At 46.0% G+C, this 23,050-nt stretch overlaps 1 protein-coding gene across 6 annotated transcripts in view; it reads left to right on the plus strand.

The window, feature by feature from the left end:
- LOC138102788 (CBP80/20-dependent translation initiation factor-like) overlaps positions 1 to 23,050 on the plus strand; it is a 498,226-nt gene that overhangs the window by 347,414 nt on the left and 127,762 nt on the right. For all 6 annotated transcript variants that reach the window (XM_069000540.1, XM_069000539.1, XM_069000542.1 and 3 more), the window contains 2 exons: positions 18,753 to 19,194; positions 21,103 to 21,432. In XM_069000540.1, coding sequence (XP_068856641.1) covers positions 18,753 to 19,194; positions 21,103 to 21,432 — 772 coding nt within the window. The remainder of the gene's footprint in view (positions 1 to 18,752; positions 19,195 to 21,102; positions 21,433 to 23,050) is intronic.

The following is a 23,050-nucleotide window of genomic DNA, read 5'->3' on the forward strand; positions in this document are numbered from 1 at the left end:
AAATGTGAAAGGACGGAAGAGCCCGTCTTTTGGAGTCGTGGTATAATTTGGCTAGCATATATGTTTTTACCTGGTGCTTCAGCAGCTAGGGCACATGCAACATTACACAAACTTGCTTGCTGGGCGAGGGATGAGCTAAACATAACTTCGCAGATGCTTGACGGGCTAAGCACAGATGTTACTAGTGTTAGGCATGCAGTATTACAAAATCGGGCAGCCATTGATTTTCTGCTATTAGTCCACGGCCATGGCTGTGAAGATTTCCAAGGTATGTGCTGTATGAATCTTTCTGACCACTCTGTCTCAATTCACAAGCACCTCTCTGACCTCCAGAGGGGCCTGCACAACCTTCGGGAGACAGATGACCCTATTGGAGATTGGCTTAAGGGTCTGGATATCACCAGATGGCTGCGTACCTTGCTAGTAGAAGGCTGCCAATTGCTATTTGTAGTTATATTAGGCTTAATAGTATTTGGGTGCATTTTTTCTTGCATTAAAGAAGGGCTGCGAAAGATCATCGACCAAGCCCGGGTTGCCCAAAAAGAAAACAGGGGATGTGTAGAGGGATTCCTTGTGGAACAGGGGCATATGATACCCCTGGGAAAATTGCACAACCCAGGGTTGCGGAGGAAAAACCTCTGAACTGGCCCCTGGCTGAAGGCAATCCTGGAAAACACCTGGCTGCAGGCAGCTCTGAAAGTCCTTGGCAAAGTTATACAATGGTCAGCTCCCCCACGGATTAGAGGTAGTCTAGAGGGACTGGGCTTGAATCTTTGCAAAGTAGATATAAGCTTGTATAGGTAAACAGTAAAGTGGAGAACGATGCTCAAATCATATCGGTGCATGATTCGTTACTCTGGCTAGCTCTTCAGACTCGAGCCCCTAAAAAACTATGTCTGCTGGCATAGCCAGAGCATCAGCTCTACAATTACCTTCTGCAATAAATCCTGGCAGGTTTGTATGTGACCTCACATGCGTGACAAAATTGGGATGCTCTCTGTGGGAAACCAGATAAATTAGCTTTGAGAGCAAATCATAAATTTTTTTGTTTGAGATTTCTTTTAGGAGAGTGTGCTCAGCTCTAACAGTTACTCCAGCTACATATGCTGAGTCTGCGACCAAATTAAAGGGTTCTTTGAACCTCTCAAATGCTCTAACGACAGCTGCTAGTTCAGATACTTGTGGTGATCCCTGGATTACCTTGATGTCAGATTCCCACTTTTGCATCTTAAGGTCTTTCCTTGTGTCACTGATTTTTTACTCTTTCCTAAAGCATCCGTAAAAATGGTAATTACATCTAGGGGTTTTCTACTTTGAATCTCTCGAGGGATGAGAGAGAATGCCAGATTAAACAATGCATGTTTTGGGTACTGATTTGAGATTTGGCCTGAGTAACTATCTAATGAAAATTGTAAATTTATATTATTTTGAAGTAGGTGATCTAAAGTGTCTGTTGTTACAGGTAAGTAGATGCATGCAAAGTCACATCCTGCCAGGGTGTAGAGCCTTGCTCTACCCTTCATGATAATTTTTGCCATTAGTTCTTGTGGCTTGGTGATGGTCTTAGGAGGTTGGAGTGGAAGGAACACCCATTCAATTATGATGAGGGGTTCCTTCTGCTCTTTGTCCCACTGAAATATGAGGCCATGAAAGCGTGGTACCTTCCCTAGAATGACCAGCTTAAAGGGTAGTGAGGGCTGATACCTGTGTGCTTGTCTGGTGGAAATGATCTCTTGTATCTTTTTAAGAGACTGCCTTGCCTCTTCTGTCAGGGATCTAGGGGATGCTGGACCTCCTTCCCCTTTTAACAGGTTCATAATAGGAGCTACATCCTCTGTGGTGAGTCCTAACCAGTGTCTTAAATAAGTTAGTGTCCCACAGATCTGTTGCACTTCCTCCAGTGTTTTTGGGTTACTATTAATGGTGACGGGTGTTGGGGTGATAGAAGTCTCTGTGATTTTGAGTCCGAGGTGTTTCCAAGGGCTTGTTCTCTGCATTTTTTTCAGGTTGTAATTCAAAGCCCTTGGCCTCTAGGGCCTCAATCACCATGTTAAGTGTCTGCTCGAGATACTGATTATTGGGAGCACACACCAGCACATCATCCATATAATGTAGGATGATGGCTTTCTTTGCTTTGGCACGGATGGGAGATAGAATTTTAGCAATATACTCTTGGCAGAGAGTTGGGGAATTTTTCATACCTTGGGGAAGCACAAGCCAATGGTAACGTTCCATGGGAGTTTCATGAATGATAGAGGGCACAGAAAATGCAAATGGAGGGGCATCTGCAGGGTGGAGTGGAATATGAAAGACACAATCTTTAATATCAAGAACAGCTAAATGCCAATGTTGTGGGAGCATTGAAGGTGATGGCATACCTGGCTGAAGGGGTCCCATGTCTTCAATAACCTTATTGATTTCTCTAAGATTTTGGAGTAGCCTATATTTGTTCTTTCCTGGTTTTTGTATTACAAACACGGGAGTATTCCAAGGGCTATTAGTTGGTACGATATTCCCTTTAGCCAATTGTTCAGCTACTAATGTTTTGAGTGCCTCTAGGTTTTCTTCTTTTAGCAACCACTGGTTAACCCACACTGGTTCATCCATTTTCCAAGTTAGCTTTTGTGGTTGGCAACTCAGCTCCAGCGGCCTGCAAGGGAAAATTTTGATGCCTAGGGGTGATATCAATTTTTGTTCTCCACTGAGACATGGCATCCCTTCCCCACAAGGTGAATTTGATGTCCAGGACATATGGATGGAATGTTGCCATTTGTCCTTCAGGACCTTCAATTTGAATGGTGTTTTTGGATTGCTTTGCAATTTGGGTACCTCCAATCGCTTGTATGATACCCTGAGACTGCAATTCCCATTGCGCCGGCCACTGATCAAATGGAATGACAGACACATCAGCACCTGTGTCTATCATTCCCATTATACTGATTTTATGTGATTTGTGACAGAGCTTACATTCTATTACAGGTTTATCATTTCCCAAAACCTCAGTCCAACAGATGTCTGGGATATGACCATCTGTGGGCAGGTATTTGGGCAGTGGAATGGCCTGTGCAATGACTTGACCCTTTTGCATAAAGTACGGTGGATACATACATTGTACCATTAGGTTAGAACACCCATTCTGATCCACTTTCATGAGTGTGGGTGTAACCTCTATCCCAGCAGGTGTTTCCCAAGTGTCCCCAATAACAAAATGGTATGTAAAGTCTGGCATGTGGTCCACATTCTGGAATGAGATGGGTATTACAGTCTGTTTGTTGTTGTTGAAATGGTGTGTTTCATCACAGGTTACCTTAAACCTGAGTCCAGAAGTCCAAGTTGGTTTGCCTGCAGCCCTATTTATGTCTGAACGCAGAGCTGTTAGGACGCGTTGAGTCGCTAGTTTCCCTGCTGTTGACCTGGGGAAACAGTCTTTGGAGAGTTTTTATTAGCAGTTATAATTGTTCTGCAATTGCGAGCTACATGTCCCTTTTTCTGACAACGATAGCATATAAAGTTACCTTGAGATTGAGTTTCCCCTGTACCCATAGCATTCTCCACATGCTCCCCAACCATCCCCACTTTTTTCAAAAAGGGAACAGCTGTATTCAGCTGCACCTTCTTTGTACAGACTTCGAGGATGGATTCAATAGTCAGAGCTGGGTGCAAAGGAAGAGTGAGTATGACTTGTTTGCAAGCATCATTTGTATTCACTTGGAGCAGTTCAAGTAGGAGTGCTTGTTGGAGGTCAGGATTAGGGACCTGGGAAAAGATAGCTTCATGCAAACGGTTATAAAAGTGAATAATATTTTCATTTGGCAATTGTTTGATGTTGGTATAATGAGATGCAGGAGTCTGAGGTGGTAGTAATGTCAAGGGCTTTTCAGCAGGACGTGTGATTTCAGTAAGAACTGGACGAGGGATAAGCATTGCTTGTTTTTGAGGATTTGCCATATTATTGTCACCAGATTAAAGGTTGTTGGTGTTTTAGGAGCTCTCCTGGGTTTTTTTTTTTTTTCTGTTAAAGGAATTTCCCCCATACATATTGCTAGGGGAACAAATGGCTGGGTATTTAAGAAAAACAAAAGAGCTGGCAACTTTTTTTGTTTCACCTGAGTGTGTGGGCAGTTGGTCTCTGGCATTTGGACAGAGATGGAAGCTGTTTTCTTCGGCTGCTTTTCCTTCTGCTGGAGAAGCCCCGGGATCCCAAAGTCCGCCTTCCCCGCACCGCTGGGGACTGGGCTGTGGCTGCCCTTGCCCCGCCGTTGCTTTGAGCCTTCGCTACATTGTAGCCGTGCTCGCCCTGCCTGCCCAGACCCCCGGGGAGTTCCCCGTTTGGATACACCTCGTCTGCCACCTGGGATTTGTGCTCGTCCCTGCCGTGCCAGCCTGCTGTTCCCGAGGGTCTGGCCGGACACCGGGATCAGCTTCCCAGGGGTTTGTGAAGCTTCTTTGTTCCATGCCTCCCCGGGATCCCAGGGCACCGGTGCTGCGTGCTCCCCGACCTCGCCCCAGAGCGCCCCCTGTAGCCGCGGGGAAACCATCTCACCTGCCCTGCTCACCAGGAGCCGCCAGCACCCCTGCCGGCTGCAAGCGGAACTGCACCCAAGGGGAAAGGGCCTGACAGCCAAGAAGGCTGGGACTGGGTTTGTGATTGTTTGCTGTTACTGCCATAGTTATTGTTGTTTGTTTGACTGGTGTTCCGGTTTGGCCAAATTTAGAAATATATCCTCTGAGGGAAGGCACCACCACCCCTCCCCCCCCAGGTTCGGGAAAAAATAAATTTTCCTCGAAGGAAAGTGAAGGAGATAAAACTATTTATTTAAAAAACACACAGGAAAGGGAAAATAATGCTAAATAATAAAATCTCTCACTGTGGAGAAAAAAACTTGGAAAGTGTTAGAGTCCTCCCTTTGGTCTCCTCGGAGCTGGGGCTTGGCCCAGGGCCACGCCCTCTGGTCCTGGTGGAAAGTCCTCCTGATGTGCTCTGAGGTTGAAGCAGTCCAGTAGAAACAGGAGAAAATCCGAAATTCCAGGGAAGGAAAAACCAAGTTCAACTCTCAGTCTCTCTCCGGAGAAAAAAGAAACTGAAACAACTGGCCAAAAGCTGACGGGAAAGCCGGAAGCCGGGTGCCTCCTCCCTCCCCTGCTGCAGCTGGAAAAAAACCGCTATCTCTATGAGACCTTGAATAAGCTGCAAACTGCTTTGAAAAAGTTTTGCTCAGTTTTTCCCTCTCCCCCCTCTCAGGCTCAGTTTAGAGGCATAGAAAGGCACAAAGTTAATTTCTGTGCATAAGGCAGCGACATGGGATACACATCATAAAGTCACCCCAAGACAACTGGTTATACACATATAGATATATAATAGTAAAGAACTGTTATTCCTATTTTCCACATCTTTGCCTGAAAGCCCCTTGATTTCAAAATTATAATAACTCGGAGGGAAGGGGGTCGCATTTGCCATTAACAGGGGGGCTCCTGCCTTCCTTAGCAGACACCTGTCTTTCAAACCAAGAAAAAGGTCTAATGTGATATAATTATTGTCAAAGTCCAGGTAATTATCTGGAGTTTGCCACAAAATTTGCAATAAATCAGATAAAATTATTTTCCATTGTTGTTTCCACAACACAAAATCACCAGGTGTGAGAAGATTTTGCATTATTGTAATTAAATCATGAGGTACAAGTAAGTGAGTCGCAAAAGTAGCACTTAAAAGGCTCTTAAAATAATTACTATGCATCCCAAACTCCTTAATTGCCTTGCACAAATCCTTAATATTAGAATAAGGAAAGTGCATCCAGCCAGGGTTTGCTCCTGTGCTAGAGAGTGTAGTAGAAGCAGTTGGAGTTACTTCCTGGTAGCCATGGGTTCCCGGATTTAAGGGAGTAGTCACAGGATTGTGGGAACTTGGGGCGGGACAATGGGAAGCAGGGGCGGGGAGTGGAGAGGCAGGGGCGGGGAGTGGAGTTGGGGACGCGGCGGGAGGAGGGGAGGGGTTGGGGGGGGGTTGTGGGAGGCAGGGGCGGTACTTGAGTCATGGGCAGGAACAGAGGGAGGGGTGAAACACAGCACTGTGGGGGCGGGGTTGGGGGCAGGGACAGGTTCTGACATGGGAGTGGGAGGGGATGGGGACAAGAAGGGATTTGTGGGGTGGGGGAGAAAGGGATTGTGGGAGGTGTAGTTTGGGGATGAAGAAACATTGCATCCGCCATTATTGGAGACAAACAAACTCGGAGAAAAGGGGTTGGGGGGAGTGGGTTTTTCCCAGGCTGCGAGCACATGGCAATGGCTGTCCTTGGGAACAAAGAGATCAGGCGAGAAGGGGGTTTTATACGCGCTTAAAACATGAGGGCTAGAAACTGGGGAAAAGGGAGTGGAGAAAAGGAGTTGGAAAGGTCCTGGGACGGGCTCCGGATTCCCGTCCGAGGCAGGGTGCTGAGGAAACATGGGTAAGCCAGGAGGACGATAGCTCTCCTGTGCTAAAAAGCAGTCTTCTCTAGCTGTGTTTTCCAGCATAGGGGAAGAGGTGTCAGGGACACAGTGGTTGGAAGAGGGTGTAAGGGAATTAAAAGAGGGTTTTTGAGGTGGCTTTTCATGTACTGCTTTTTTCTCTGGCAAAGTATAACTCAGTAACAGGAGAGGGAAAAATTTTGAAACTGTTTCGTCTTCTGAACACCTAAGAGAGGAGAGTTTTCTCCCCACACTATCCCAAAACTCAGAAGATCTCCTATCCTCAGAGGTCAGATTAGGAAAGTACTGAAAAAGCCAGCATACAAAAGATTGAACTAGATTTTTAGGGTATTTATGCCCAGTACAAGAAAGGTATCTTTGAACTTGGTAGTATATTTCTCTATGGTGTGCAGAAACCTCAGATCCCATTACGAATGCAGCACCACAAACCTCAACCCCTAATTGCAAAATAGAGGAAAAAAAAAAAAAAGAGAAAGTTTGCACTGGAACCAGCTTAAGACAGGAGCCCCTATACCAGCAGGGAAATACTCACCAGAATTCTGGATTTACCACAGGAAAGCAGGTCTGGAGAAAAAAAGTAAGCGTAATGGGTCTTCCACTTTCCAGCCATTCCCTCGCCACGTGGTGTGGGGGAGGGTACAGGCTGAGGCTCTGGGCTCGCTGTTACGGACAAAGTAACAGCTCGCTACAAAGAGCTGGCACAGCAGGACGTGCAGAGCTAACTCCAGCAGACATGCAGTGGCTGGGACACCCTAAAAGTCTCTCAGAACCGAGGTTCAGAGAGAGAACACTGGGTGCCAGATGTGGAGATATACTCACAGCTTTTTACTGGCTAGCGCTCATAGTTCAATGCCTTAGAAAGCCTCGGGCAGTCTAGAGAGGTAGCGCGGGCAATCTAGCATTTCAGTAGCTCTAAAAGCAGCAAATAGTAGCTGCAAAGCTGATACCACCAGTGGAAGCAAAGAGGGAGAAACATAGTTTTTGGTTGCCTAATTCCTGCAATTAGAAGCTGTCCTGGGTTGAGGTGTATTCTATTACCATCCTCATGAGCTGTGGAAATCAGGTGGGGCAGTGGTTCCTTGCCTCCTCCCCCCAGACTATCTTGCTGTTAATGGCCCATCATTGTCCTGCCGCATGACTCAGAGATAACTCCCCCCGGACTATCTTCTGTTAATGAGCCTAATCAACACTTGGCCTCATGACTCATTACCCTATTGTGAGATGCTCCACCCAGAGGGAGGAACCAAGCATCCCATTGTGGATATAATCTGGGACTCTGAACACCAGAGACACTCTTTCCACTGGATTTCCAGAGGACAGGAGCTACACAGCCACCAGTGGACTTTCTGAGGAAGAGCAGACCCCTTCTACCACAGGATCACCACTTCAGAGGACTGCAGCTACAATTCTACCAGACTGCTACCACCACCCTGCCTAACAGGGACTCAGGTTGTATCTTGACTCTGTCAGTGTTTTCTTTTACTTTCTTTTCCTTTCCTTTAATTTCCATTAAATTGTTATTCTGACTTGGTGCCTCCCACTGGTTTGTTTTCAAACTAGCACAAAGCTTTCAAACAGAAACAGAAACGCACAGATGTTTGCAGAAGGATTGCAAAGCCAGAGGGCGGGCCCCCTCTCGGGCCCTTTCTTTTATTCAGAGAAGGGGAAAGGGGAGGACTGGGGGCGGACCTGGGGTGACCGGCCAATCAGACACTGCTAAAGAGTTTGAGTTACATTTGGTTTTGCCCGCGCTTGGAACAAAGGAGTTCAGAGCAAGTCCTGGCTTGTCTTGGGGAGGGGGAAGGGAAGCTCGGAACAGGCAGCAACAGCCACCTGTGGTGGGGAGAGGGGTGATATGCCCTGCCACACGGGCTCTGCAATATAACAGGACAAAACCAGAATCCCTTCACTGCAAGGAATGTAGCATGTCTTGGAGAGTTTTGTCCCATGGGAGAGTTGCTTGGGATTGAGGGCAAGAGTGGTGTCCAGGAAGGTTCTTCAAAGGCAAGAACCAGCATGTCCAGATCACCCAGTCCCTGAGCACATGCACAGGATCTCAGTCTGTTTGGCCATGCAGGGTGCTCTGCATCATGAAGTAAAAGTCTCAAGTGTCATTAGGGATGTATAGAATTATATAATCATTTAGGTTGGAAAACACCTTTAAGATCACTGAGTCCAACTGTCAACCCAGCACTGCCAAGCCCACTGCTAAACCATGTCCCGAAGTGCTGCATCTACACATCTTTTAAATCCCTCCAGGGATGGTGACTCCACCCATGCCCTGGGCAGCCTGTTCCAATGCTTGACAGCCCTTTTTGGGAAGACATTTTCCCTAATATCAAATCTAAACCTTACCTGACTCAACTTGAGGCCATTTACTCATGTTCTGTTGCTTGTAACTTGGGAGAAGAGACAGAGCCCCACCTGATTACAACCTCCTTTCAGGTAGTTGTAGAGAGTGAGGTCTCCCTTGAGCCTCCTTTTCTCCAGGCTGAACACCCCCAGCTCCCTCAGCTGCTGCTCATCAGACTTGTTCTCTAATGTAGCTCCTTACCTCTCAGTAATTTTAAGAATTGCCTAACCAAATCTGCATATAACCACGAGAAGAATGTAACCCCACATTGTCCTCAAGCTCTCCACATGCCAGACAAATGGTGGGGGTTCTCAGAGGACTTGTCTCCCTTGAGGGGTGTCCCAGTTACAGGAGTAGGGCACCAGTTTAGAACTATGTGGGCATAACCAAACTATGTATTCTACCCCCTCTACATCATTCCTGATAAACTGTTAATGATGGATTGTTTGCAGTAACTGCCCAGTGCACACCTGACACCGCAGGCTACAAGCTGGGTGTTAAATGAGATAAGGAAAAGAGGCAAACCCTGTGAGGCAGGCTAGTGGGTTTTTTTCTTCACACAAATGACTCATCGGTGATAACTCCCCTCTGGGAAGCACCAGCACATTCACACCCAGCCTGAGGGATCATCTCTGCTAATAAGCCATAATGGATTCAATGTCTGTCTTCATTTAAAAGGCAGATGTCTGCCAAGGAAAGATGACCCCCTCCCTCCAAATCATTATAACTTTGAGATTATGGGGCTTCCAGGCAAAAATATGGGAAAAGGAATAACAGTTCTTTACTAGAATATATATATATATACGTAACAAGACAGAACAAACAACAAAAAGAAACAATAACAAATTCCCCACCCTTTAAGCAGTTTCCCCTTTGGTGTAGTTATGACTATAACCGGCAGAGGGCGCTGGTGGCTCAGGCAAGGCAGAGAGGCTGCAGTGACTCTCCCGCGGCTTCAGAGGGTGCTCCAATGCTAGCCCGGAACCTCTCCAGGCAGTCAACGGCGGCTCAGAGAGAGTGGGAGGAAAGGGACGACTCCCTCAGGGTCTCACTCAAATGGCGATTGGTCCTTGGCACCACCTATGGCAACCCGCACACACTAGGGAGGTGGGCAGGGCTTGGTTGCGATGTCAAGCTACTGCGTAGAAAGGGAACAGGCAGGGCTGGCCCTGGCCTCAGATGACATCCCACGCGTCAGCTCTGGACTCCCAAATGGCAGGGAAGCAGGAAAAAGCAGGGAGGCTTGCTGTGCCAAGACTGCAATGCAACGAAAATGTCATTGTATCTTTAAGATTTCACAGCCGCGGGGTGGGGGCACTGCCCAGGCAGTCTTTCTTGCCCTTGTGGTGTAGGATTGAAGATATCGCGTGAAGGGAAGTGGCAGCGAGAGCTGGCACTGGAAGAAGATGTGGCTCTCCTGCTCGGCGAAGGAGGAAGAGGTTGGAGGCACGGTGGTGCAGCGAGCAGTCCTCCTGCAATGACTTAACCCATCAGACTCCCAAAATATCCCATGACTCACAGTATTACATCATTCCATTGTGCAACTCCCCACCCTGGGGGAGGTACTGAGCATTCCCCACCTGAACCTGAGCATATCTTTGCATTGTGGGACTTCTGGTACCACTCTGGATCCAGAGCAGGACCAGAACTTCAACAGGACTGTGACCATTACTTCGACAAGACTGCAACCATCACTCTGACCAACAGGGTGCCAGGTTTACTCTACCAGTTTTCTCTGTATCATTGTATTCATTGTAATCTCTTTAGTAGATTGTAACTGACCTGTAATCTTTCTTGAGGTAATTGAGTGAGGTTCATTTCTCCTGCCACTTTACTTTTAAGCTAGCACAGGGGGCTATGAGCAGGGCTGATGGAACAGACCAACTGTTTTAGACCACAGCTGTCCATGTGCCTGGAGTTATTTTCCCCAGCCCTGCGCCTTCTAGCCCCTTTCCTTGGGAGGAAATGATGTAGTAAAAAACTTGCAGGAATCCCATATTTCTGAGCATATAGACTGGTAATCACTAAGACAACTGAAGCCTTAGTTTGCATAAGCTCCTCTGACAGAGTAGACATTTGTCAGATATAAATTCTGTTGAAAGGTATCTCATTTACTTAATTAAATTTAAAAATTGATGGAGAAATGATAGCAGAAACAATACCATCCTATTTCCAGTTTGGTAACCCTGACTGTCTCCCCTTGGTTTTTAATACTTCTGCAGTTTTTCTGTGACTCTGAATGTCTCTTTAGTTTCCATATTGACCAATGGCCAAATCCCTGGTCCCACTGAAGTCAGGGGAAGTTTTGAGCTGAATTGGAATTTGGCCTTTGAAGTGAAAATAGTTAATTAATATTAAATGGAGTCAAGATGTTAGAGACTACTGTGCTGTCTAGATACTTTTTCTTGTAGCTGAAGTAGGGTTCCCCACAAGGCACTGTGTCCTTACACCAAAGGATGAGCAGAGAGGGACAGAAGAAGGATTTCCCAGTAACTGCAGCATTTTTTATGGGGTGAATTCTTGCTTTTCTTGCAGATGTTGCTGTGTGATTCAAGCTTCAGCTGTTCCTCCCTTCAGCATCACAACCTAAAAGCCTGGGTTGGAAAGTGCCTCTAGGTTCCTACATGGTCTGGTTTCCTAAGCTTGGCATGTCACCCCAAGCTGCCATCTGTGCACCTACATTCCTGCCCTGGTCCCCAACTGTCACGGGACGAGTGGGAGCTTCAGACAAGCCCTGCCTTGGCTTCAAATTTTGGCACAACAGTTTAAATTTAATGAATCATTCTGGCCCACAAGTTCTAGTAATGGCAGATCATGTCTATTTATAAAAATGAATTATTTATTAAACAGACAAAAGATCTTAGAGTTACTACACAGTATAAAACTAAAAAGAACTACTAGTAGATTACAGCATAACATAGTGCATGATATCAAGGTACCTATATTAAAGCTAACAAAACAAATAGTATTGATTAGGAGTTAAATGTAACTTACCACAGAAATTATGATGATGTACACAGATTCCTTTCACTTAACCTCCAGGTCAACAACTGCAAAGCAGGCTTCCCTACTCATGGGAGAAACTCCATACATTTCCAGGGAAATGTATAGAAAATTTCTGCTTTGTGAAAGTTTGGTGTTGCTTTTATAGTCATAAAGTGAGGTGTCTGTTAGAAATCCAGCTTATCTTTCCAGATATCACTTCAACTGTAAGATGTTTATTGGCAGCTAGGAGATGCCAGACCAGTGTTAACTCCATGGCACCGAAATAACTCACTATAAGACAGCTTGTCCTGCTTGAGTTATCTGATCGGTTAACAAACAACAGATAATTTCTTGTGGGGGGCAAGATGCCCTACTACACCAATTTGTCCCTTCCTGGGGCTCTCTATGTGCCCATCATCTTGGTCACACCTAAGAGCAAGGACGGGTCATCCCAACCTCCCAGGCTTTGCCATGCTGTGCATTCAAAAAAGTTTCAAGATCTGGGTCCCATTCTTCCTGCTTTGGCTCTTCTTCCCTGCAGATCCTATTTCTTCTTGGCTTTTCTTCTTTGCTGGAGTGTTGGGAAGATAAAAGCACACAACAAGTCTTTGCTTGAATGCTGGATAATTGTCTAGACCCCTGACTGCTGCCAAGTCGCAGACGTTGATCCTTGTTTACTATTCTACCTCCTTTGCGGTTTCTTTCTTGCAATCTTTTTTCCTTAACTTCTTTAACTCTGGTGTTTTCTGTCCTGTGGTCAGTGACTGCAGAGCTTCAGTCTGTGTTTGCTCTGCCCCTTGCCATGGGGATATCACCTTTTAGCTGTCCCATACAGGGATGGAGCTGCCAGTCCTCTCCCCATCCAATGTAAAAGCCCCAAATAGAACAATCTTGTGTATTCCACATTGACTTAACTGGGTTGGTTTTTTTTTTAAACATTTTTTTCTTTCACAGCCATTAAACAGAAACAGTTTGGGTTATAATATCATTATGTCTTTAGGAAAAAACTTTCCCTGCATGCATTTCTTGCAGGAATTCAGAGCAGTTTGGTTTCCAGCTCATTTCCAGGCATTTTCCCTTACCTCTGCTGAAATTAAAGTTGTGTCTGTGTGAAACTTTTATAATTTCTGTGCAATAATTTCCGTGCAATAATTTCCATTGTCATAGGTTAGCAAGCATAGTCCCGGAAGGGATATCCTTGCTAAGGGGTGCTTACAGCTTCCTCTGGGACCTGATAGAACCTATCAGCTGGCCAGTTTGAATATGGACAATTCTTTAAGCCACTTAAAGTTGTGACCGCCTCTGTGATACACACTTAAGAATAGACAAACTCCCCCCCCAAGCTCTCTCTCGTTTCCGGCGCTGGGACAGGTGGCTGCGGGCCCCGTGCGGGGGCCAGTGGGCCCGGCCAGGCCCTGCTTGGGCCAGGCCGGGCCGGGCCACGGCCAGCCTGGAGCCATGGGCCTGTTCCAGCCATGGAACCCCCCCCCCCCCACTGCCTTGCCGTGGGCAGCCGGAGCGGCTCGGAACCCCCCCTCCACTGCGGCCGAGATTCAGCAAAGCGGCACCTCTGTCCGGCAGAGGTCAGGTGACCAACTGCGATAAGCCACATTCCAGCTGTAAGGCCGAGGTGAGATTAACCCTTTTATTGCTGTGAAGAGCTGAAAACCTGAGGGAAGAGAGAGAGGAGATGCTTAAAGCTGAAAGTCTGTTGTGAAGCTATGATATATCAGAGTATCCTGTTGTAATTTCATGAAGATATGGGGGGTGGAGTGTTCAACTCATAAGCAGAAGCACCTGCGCTGAGATAGGCAGATGCTGACGCAGCTGTGATTTCATGAGAAGTTTGGACAGAGAGAGATGAACCAGATGAACCAGATGAGGACTTTTTGCTCCAAAGAGGAAGGGAGAAAAACCTCAATTCCTAGAGATGCTTCCAGAGATAGTCTTAAAGATGAAGATGACCCTTGCTCCCAGGGAAGGAGAAGGGCCTCTGTTTTTTTGTTTCTGAACAGCTCAACCTTAAAATTGTACCCCAGAAAACCTTCAAGAGTGGACCCTCGAAAGCAGTTGCGGGAAAAGCTGCAAGTCAGGGGAAGGGACTCGCATCGCAAGCAGAGAGACTCCTCTTCCTAAATGGACTGAGCAATATTTGGAAGTGGGTGGCTGTCTCGGTGTGATACTGTTTTCATAGCACGAGCAAAAAGAGACTTCTCTTTCTAAATGGACTGAACAAGGTTATTATGGAAGTGGTAAACAGACTGAACATCTTAAGGGTTGTCTTTACATTGTCAGTGGGGGAAGGGAGGAAGGTGGGGGGAGGAGGAGAGTTCTAAAGGTGGTATAATTTTTTTTTTTTTCTTTTCTTCTTTTAGGTCTGTTAATAAACTTCTTTATATTCATTCAAGTTGGTGCCTGCTTTGCATTTCTCCTAATTCTTATCTCACAGAAGATAAACAGTAATGAGTATTTTAGACCAAACCACTACACTAAATTGGTGTTTCTGCCCGGTTACAAACCCAACCCGCGACAAAATGGTGGAGAATGCGGGCAATTGATGAGATCTGTGAGATAAAGCTTAATTAGGAGGAATACTGGGCAAAGCAAGTATTAGGTCATAAGTTAAGTAGCATGATAGTGAGAAACTTATATTGTAATTGTACTGAACTACCTAGGGGTGGAATATGGCAGAAGTTGAATGCAATTTTGATAATAACTCTTAAATGTGTCTTCACAGAGGCGAGGGGTGGAGAATGTCATAGGTTAGCAAGCATAGTCCCGGAAGGGATATCCTTGCTAAGGGGTGCTTACAGCTTCCTCTGGGACCTGATAGAACCTATCAGCTGGCCAGTTTGAATATGGACAATTCTTTAAGCCACTTAAAGTTGTGACCGCCTCTGTGATACACACTTAAGAATAGACAAACTCCCCCCCCAAGCTCTCTCTCGTTTCCGGCGCTGGGACAGGTGGCTGCGGGCCCCGTGCGGGGGCCAGTGGGCCCGGCCAGGCCCTGCTTGGGCCAGGCCGGGCCGGGCCACGGCCAGCCTGGAGCCATGGGCCTGTTCCAGCCATGGAACCCCCCCCCCCCCACTGCCTTGCCGTGGGCAGCCGGAGCGGCTCGGAACCCCCCCTCCACTGCGGCCGAGATTCAGCAAAGCGGCACCTCTGTCCGGCAGAGGTCAGGTGACCAACTGCGATAAGCCACATTCCAGCTGTAAGGCCGAGGTGAGATTAACCCTTTTATTGCTGTGAAGAGCTGAAAACCTGAGGGAAGAGAGAGAGGAGATGCTTAAAGCTGAAAGTCTGTTGTGAAGCTATGATATATCAGAGTATCCTGTTGTAATTTCATGAAGATATGGGGGGTGGAGTGTTCAACTCATAAGCAGAAGCACCTGCGCTGAGATAGGCAGATGCTGACGCAGCTGTGATTTCATGAGAAGTTTGGACAGAGAGAGATGAACCAGATGAACCAGATGAGGACTTTTTGCTCCAAAGAGGAAGGGAGAAAAACCTCAATTCCTAGAGATGCTTCCAGAGATAGTCTTAAAGATGAAGATGACCCTTGCTCCCAGGGAAGGAGAAGGGCCTCTGTTTTTTTGTTTCTGAACAGCTCAACCTTAAAATTGTACCCCAGAAAACCTTCAAGAGTGGACCCTCGAAAGCAGTTGCGGGAAAAGCTGCAAGTCAGGGGAAGGGACTCGCATCGCAAGCAGAGAGACTCCTCTTCCTAAATGGACTGAGCAATATTTGGAAGTGGGTGGCTGTCTCGGTGTGATACTGTTTTCATAGCACGAGCAAAAAGAGACTTCTCTTTCTAAATGGACTGAACAAGGTTATTATGGAAGTGGTAAACAGACTGAACATCTTAAGGGTTGTCTTTACATTGTCAGTGGGGGAAGGGAGGAAGGTGGGGGGAGGAGGAGAGTTCTAAAGGTGGTATAATTTTTTTTTTTTTCTTTTCTTCTTTTAGGTCTGTTAATAAACTTCTTTATATTCATTCAAGTTGGTGCCTGCTTTGCATTTCTCCTAATTCTTATCTCACAGAAGATAAACAGTAATGAGTATTTTAGACCAAACCACTACACATTTAAATAAAGTAGAAGTCTGTCTGGTTTATGACCCAAGGCTGCAAGTGTACCCAAACAGTTAGATGTTTGAGAGAAGAGCAAAGCCACAGAAAGCACAACTTGCATGCTTAAGCATGTGAGGGCTTGGTACTGGATAAGGGTTTTAATTAACTTTTATTTTGATATTCCCCTTTTAATAAGTGCTGCTCTTTACAAAGCTGTTTATGTGATTGCGTTACTGAGAGGAAACAAAGAAATGCCAGGAAAACTTGATGTGGAGAATCTGTACTCATAAACTGCTTGTAAGCTCCAGCAAACAGGAAAGCTTCTCCCCCTCTTTTTTTCCTTTTTTTCCTTTTTTTTCTTTTTTTTTACTTCCCTGCCATTCAGCTTGCAAAAAACCCCAAAAACAACCGAAACAAAAAACCCACGTTGAATATCTCAGAAAACTGGATGTGGTGGTTTGAGATTTAAGACAAATTCCTTCTACTGCCACTACCACGAAGCCTCTTCCTCCCATGTTTGCCAATCACGAACCCGCACTCTATGGTTATGAGCCAGTTGGCCTCAAATATAGGTTTTAACTCCTGGGGATGCCAAGGAATACAGATTCCATGGGCAGATGGCTTTGGCAGGCAGGGTTGGAAACTGTTTAGCTGCTGACCATTGAAATGTCTTTGTGAATGGCAAATCCCTTCATCTGATTGAGCATTAAAGCATCCCACGTGCTCTCAGAGTCAAGACTGAGCATTAAAGAGGCATTGGAAAGGCAGGGAGGTTCTGCCCTGCTTAGGGCTAGCCCTGCACTGTCGTGGGTGAAAGTACACCATTCCAGGACAATTTCCTTCTTAGTTGCATCCTTGATGATGGCATTCTGTCTCTGTCTTCTCTGCTCGGGACAGCCACGCTGCAGCCTATGTGGAAATATGAAATGTCTGAGGCTGCCAAAGTGTTTTTTTCCATGACTGGTTTTTTTGGGGGGAGTTATCATCTCAGCTACTGGTTCTAGCCAGCACACAGGGGCTTGCTTGCCCCTTCTGAGTCACTGTAGTCTCTCAAGCCAACCATTTGCAGGCAGTTCCTCCTCTTTGTGGCTGTTGAATTTCCATGTTATCTGTTTGGAGCTGTATGCATATAGCCTATCTGGAGACAATGGTCCTGGCTCCCCATGCTGCCAGAGCCAAGCATGATCCTCAGCTTCTTCATCCATGCATGTGTCCTGTCCTGGTGTAGCAATGATGAAGGACATGCATAAAGAAAGGTGTATTGGGTTTGCATGGCCAAGCTTTGGTAGCAGGGGAAGGGGGGGGGGGGGGGTTGCTACAGGGATGGCTTCTGTGAGAAGCTGCCCTAAGCTTCCTCCATGTCCATCAGAGCCAATCCCTGGTATCTCCAAAGACGTATGTGCTGCTGGTCAAGACTGGGCCAAATAGAAATGGTGGCAACACCTCTGTGATAACATATTTAAGAAGAAGAAGAAAAAGTTATGTCTCAGTTGCAATTGTGACCAGAGAAGAGCAGGGTGAGAACATGTGAGAGGACCAACTCTGCAGACACCAAAGTCAGGGGAGAAGGAAGGGGAGGAGGTGCTCCAGGCACCAGAGCCAAGATTCCTCTGCAGCCCATGGTGAAGACCATGGTGAAGCAGCTGACCCCCTGCAGCCCATGGAGATCCATGGGGATGCAGAGATCCACCCACAGCCTGTGGAGGGCACTCACACTGGAGCAGATGGATGCCTGAGAGGAGGCTGTGACCCCGTGGGAGGCCTGGGGAGAGAGGACCCCATGCTGGAGCAGCCTGTCCTTGAAGGACTGCACCCTGTGGAAGAGTGACCCACATGGCAGCAGTTTGTGAAGAACTGTTTCCCATGGGATGGACTCACATTGGAGAAGTTCATGGAGAACTATCTCCAGTGGGAGAGATCCCATGTTGGAGCAGGAGGAGGACTCCTTTCTCTGAGCAGGGAGAGAAATGACACATGATGAACTGACCATAACCCCCATTCCCTGTCTCCCTACACTGCTGAGGGTGGAGGTAGAGCTGGGAAGGGGGGGGGGGGGAAGGTGTTCTTTTAAGGTCTTATTTTACTTCTCATTATCCTGCTCTGATTTTGTTGGTAATAAATTCAATTAATATCTTTAATTTGAGCTTGTTTTGCCCATTACAGTATTTGCTCAGTGATGTCTCCCAGTCCTTAACTCATGAACCCTTTGTTTTATTTTCTCTCCCCTGTCCAGTTGTGGAGGGGAGTGATAGAGAGGCTTTGGTAGGTGGCTGGCATCCAGCCAGGGTCAACCCACTACAAAAAGCCAAACAAAACCATTTAGTGTGGGCACCTCGTTTACTTGGCAATTTACTTTTTAGCTTATTTTTTTCCACTTAGAAATTCCTGATACACTTTAAATGGTTCACTGCAAACCCATGCAGCAGTATGCCATGTTAGTACAGCAGAGATGGCAGTCAAGAGGAGCAAATAATGCTGTAGGCCAGGTGTATCAGGAGGTCCTTAGGTCTTCAGAAAAAAATATCTCCTGATATTTCTTGCCTGCCTGACTTCCCTTTGCTCAGCTGGGACTAACCAGATATTCCCTGGTTCAGTATGGAAGCAACACAGAAAACACAGAAAGCTGGGAGAGATTTTCCTGGTAACCAAAGTAATATATCTAACTGTTCATGAAAACTTTCAGCTGAAATATCCCTCTTTCTGAAAGAGATTTAGATGTGCGAGATTGTTAGATGTCAAGAAATTGAGTCCCCTCTTGTAGTAGGGAGACCCACAGAGCCCACCCACCAAGGGCCAGTCTGTTTGGTGGGACAGATGTGTTGACCAAAAAGGACCATGCAGAAAAGGTTGAACTAATGACCTTCTTTGACTTTCTAGGCGACAGCAGAGACTTCCTGGTGGGAACAAGTCTCAGCAGCATGCAGATCATCAGCAAGGTGGCACCAAACACAACAGGGACCACCAGAAACTCTACCAAGGAGGCCAGGCCCCTCACTCCTCAGGCAGGACAGGCCACCATGGCTACAGTCAGAACCGGAGATGGCACCACAACCAGAAACACTTGCCCAATGACAAAGAAACACACAGAAACACCAAAGAGACTGACAACTTGAAAATCGAGGACACCTCCATCTGTGCAGTTCACATTCCCTTGGAGATGCACCGAGGCCTGGAGGCTATGGAGAAACAGTCTCAGCAGTACATCCAAGAGTCAGAGACCAAGCAGAAAGACAGCATTCATGAACGCATTGGGGAAAGACCCAAGATCAGTTTGCTTCAGTCTTCCAAAGACAGGCTGCGAAGGAGACTAAAAGAAAAGGTATTATTTCTTAGGGAAATGTTGAATTTCCCTTTTTACAAGAGTCTGGCTGTTGGCCATTTTCCATACAAAGGGTGGGGTGGGCTCAAGAAACCTTTCCATCAATGCATCTTAATCTCCCAGTGTCAACACTTCTCTCAAAGTGTCTTCATGCTTCTTCAGGAGGCCTTTTATTGACACAATTAAGTCTTGGAGCTTGACTTCTTGGTTGAGGTTGCTACCAGCTTGAGTTCTTCAAAGACTGGGAACTCTTTTCCTGCACACCCTTGGGGAAAGCTGGTTCACACATGAGCTACGATGTGAGTGCACCTTCCAACTGACTCCCTTCCAGTCTGCAGAGCTCATCGAATTTGCAAAGAGGTCTAAAAAAGGCAATTTGTCTCTCTACAATTACAGAGCTAAATCCCAAGCTTTGACTTTTGAGTGCTGAATAGCTGTAGTCAGCTACTTCAATATTGATATCCATTTATCTCAGCAATTAATTGAAATGACCTTATCTTTCCCACTTCCTTCCAACAACCTAACAATAACTAAACTATTGCATGCAAGTGACAGAGGAGAAATACTTTTTTAAAACAATATTCAGCATCAGATTTCTGAAGAATTTGGAGATGATATTTCCATTTTCCCCCTGTGAAACTCAGATTCTTTCTCTTGAGATTCTTTTGTCAGACTAGGAAATGAATCTGTAAAGGTATCTCCAATGAGATTTCCAAAATAAGTAGCAAAAATAACCTGAACATATACAACTCCATGGGAGTGCATGTTGGAAATGTATACCTTTGAATGCATGAGCATTTACTATTTATGTATGTGGCATGAGGGGGAGGAAGAGATTTTGTTAGTTATTTTTATGTTTTTTAAAGCAATAGGAGTATAGTAGAGACTTTCAGATGATTAATGCTCTCCCTGTGAATTTATAGTCTTATAAGAAACACATCACATAAGTACCCAATCTTAGGGGATGGGTGGGTATTGTCAAAACAACTGGCCTCCTGATGGGAGTTTTGGACAATTCCAACTGCTGTTTGGCATTGGGGTTGTCCAAAAAATTGTTGCAGTTTTGTATTATATAGCATGTTTTAAGAGTTTTTCAAATGCTGGGATCATGTGACATCTTTAATCTCAATTTAAATCATTAAATATATCACAGAATCACAGAATATGTTGACTTGGAAGGTCCCACATGGATCATTGAGTCCAACTCCTGGCCCTGCACAGGACACCCCAAGAGTCACACCATGTGCCTGAGAGTAGTGTCCAAATGCTTCTTGAACTCTGTCAGGCTTGATGCTGTGACCATTCCCTGGGGAGCCTGTTCCAGTGCCCAACCACCCTCTGGATGAAGAACCTTTTTCTAATATCCAGCCTAAACCTCCCCTGACACAACTTCAGGCCATTCCCTCGGGTCCTGTCACTGCTCACCACACAGAAGAGGTCAGTGTCTGCCCCTCCTCTTCCCCTCATGAGTATATTAAAAAGTAGACATTTTCATAGGATTCTTATCTGAACATTTTGCAAACATTGGTGCACTTTCAAAATAGAGACAAAAAAAAAAAAAAAATCCATTATCACCATGTGGCAGACACACACAGAAACCAGTCCAAGATGCCAAAGACAGTCAGGGGTAGTCAGACTTTGACATCCTGGCTCAGGACCCTTGAAGAAATCTTCTTCCTGAGCTGAGGGGGAAGACTTTGGGATTGAGTGCTGTGGGAAATGGACAAAGAGCATTTCTGGGACAGGATTCATTCACTTGTGGTTTTCAATGCTGAAATTATACCATTGTGTTGCTAAAAGATGCTTTGTTTTTTCTATGTCTGTTTATATGTTTCTCCAATCCCCTTCCCCCTTTTCTGTTTGTGGAAGGACAAGGGCTGATATGTCTGTTTTTTCCTTGTGTAACAGATGCCTTGTCTTTCCCTTTTCACGGACCAGGACAAAGTCATGGTGGAAACCACCAATCCTGAAAAGAATAAAATGGACAAATTAATTGAAATTCTCAATAGCATGAGGAACAACAGCAGTGACGTTGACTCCAAGCTCACCACATTCATGGAGGAGGCCCAGAACTCTACCAACTCTGAGGAAATGCTGGGGGAGATAGTCAAGACCATCTACCAGAAAGCAGTGATGGACCGCAGCTTTGCTTCCACAGCAGCCAAGCTCTGTGACAAAATGGCCCTCTTCATGGTGGAAGGAACCAAATTCCGGAGTCTACTCCTCAACATGTTGCAGGTAATGAGATAAAATTAGTTGGTTAGATAACTGCAGCATCACCCTGCCTGGTCTTAGCATGCATTTGGACGGGAGCTGAGTTGCTATCAAATTCCTTTTGAACTCAGTTGATGAGAGGAGAACAGAAGTGTACCTGCAATTTTGTCTGTGCACATCTTTAATGGTTACCATAGATAACATGGCACTGAGTGCAGTCAAGTTGCTCTTCATTCCCATTTCATGAGCTGTACATGTAATTACAGTATCTCACTCCAGGGCCTATCCGTGAAACTAGTGGGCTGCTTGTGGCAGCATCCCCATGTCATGAAGAGAACTCAGAGGGTCTTACAGTGGAGGGTCTATTTCAGCACCAGAGATACCAAGTTAAGTCATGTTCCCTGAGTAGGCTATTGGTTTCATCGCTTGGTCGAAGGGCTTGGTCCTGGTTTCTGATTGCAACACAGATTGAAATAATTTGTGTATTTGCTAATTATTTTGGGTGACTTGTTTATTGGTGTATGCAGCATTGGTTGACTGCTTATTCCAAAATCATCACTGACAATAAAACATTGGGGGGGGGGGGGGGGGGGGGGGAGAAAAAAAGTAGTGGCTCTGTTCCGGTTTGGTCAAATTTAGAAATATATCCTCTATCTTTCGCTGTGGGGGAAAAACCTGGGAAAATGTTAGAGTCCTCCCTTTGGTCTCCTCGGAGCTGGGGCTTGGCCCAGGGCTAGGCCCTCTGTGCCCAGTGGAAAGTCCGCCCGATGTGCTCTGATGTTAAAGCAATCAAGCAGTCCAGTAGAAAAGGGAGAAAATCCGAAATTCCAGGGAAGGAAAAATTCAACTCTCAGTCTCTCTCTGGAGAACAAAGCAGGTGAACCACTGGCCAAAAATAAACTGTCCTGGGGCAGCCAGCCGGGTGCTTCCTCCCTCCCCTGCCGCAGCTGGGAAACAAATTGCTATCTGTGTGTGTGACCTTGAACAAGCTGCAAACTGCTTGAAAAAGTTTTGCTCAGTTTTTTTTTCCTTCCCCCTCTCAGGCTCAGTTTAGAGGCATAGAAAGGCACAGGAATTAATTTCTGGGCATAGGCAGCGATATGGGATACACATCATAAGGTCACCCCAAGACAGGCTCTGATAACTGGTCCATGAGCTTAACAGTTGAACTTGATTATCTTGGAGGTCTTTTCCAGCCTAGGTGATTCTATGACAATGGTGGATGATGGGGAAACAGGACTATCCTCAGCTGCCCACAATCTGCTGGAGGAAGCATGCTTTACTGTAGTGCCACAGTTTGCTTTCTGGGGAGGGTGTCACATGGGCCTCTGTCTTTCTGCCTCTATGATGACAGGACATGTAGAGTTGAAACCATGAATTTCTATCCTTAATTTAATATGTGTTTCCATTTGACTATTCCCTCATGCACCCATGCCATCTGTGGGGCATATTAAGCTCTCATTTCATTTGTCTGTGATATCCCTTGGATGCTGTGCCTGGGTGCCTGTACCTTAAGTTGGCTTTTGGGCAACACAGCAAGCCGGAAAGAAGAACCAAAATAAAATAATGAAAATCAATATTTAGCATAACCAAACATTATTCTGGAAAGTCACAGATTGGTTTTGCTTCTCTTGCTGCTCTG

This window comes from Aphelocoma coerulescens (assembly GCF_041296385.1).
Source record: "Aphelocoma coerulescens isolate FSJ_1873_10779 chromosome W unlocalized genomic scaffold, UR_Acoe_1.0 ChrW_unloc_scaf_1, whole genome shotgun sequence".
NCBI lineage: Eukaryota > Metazoa > Chordata > Aves > Passeriformes > Corvidae > Aphelocoma > Aphelocoma coerulescens.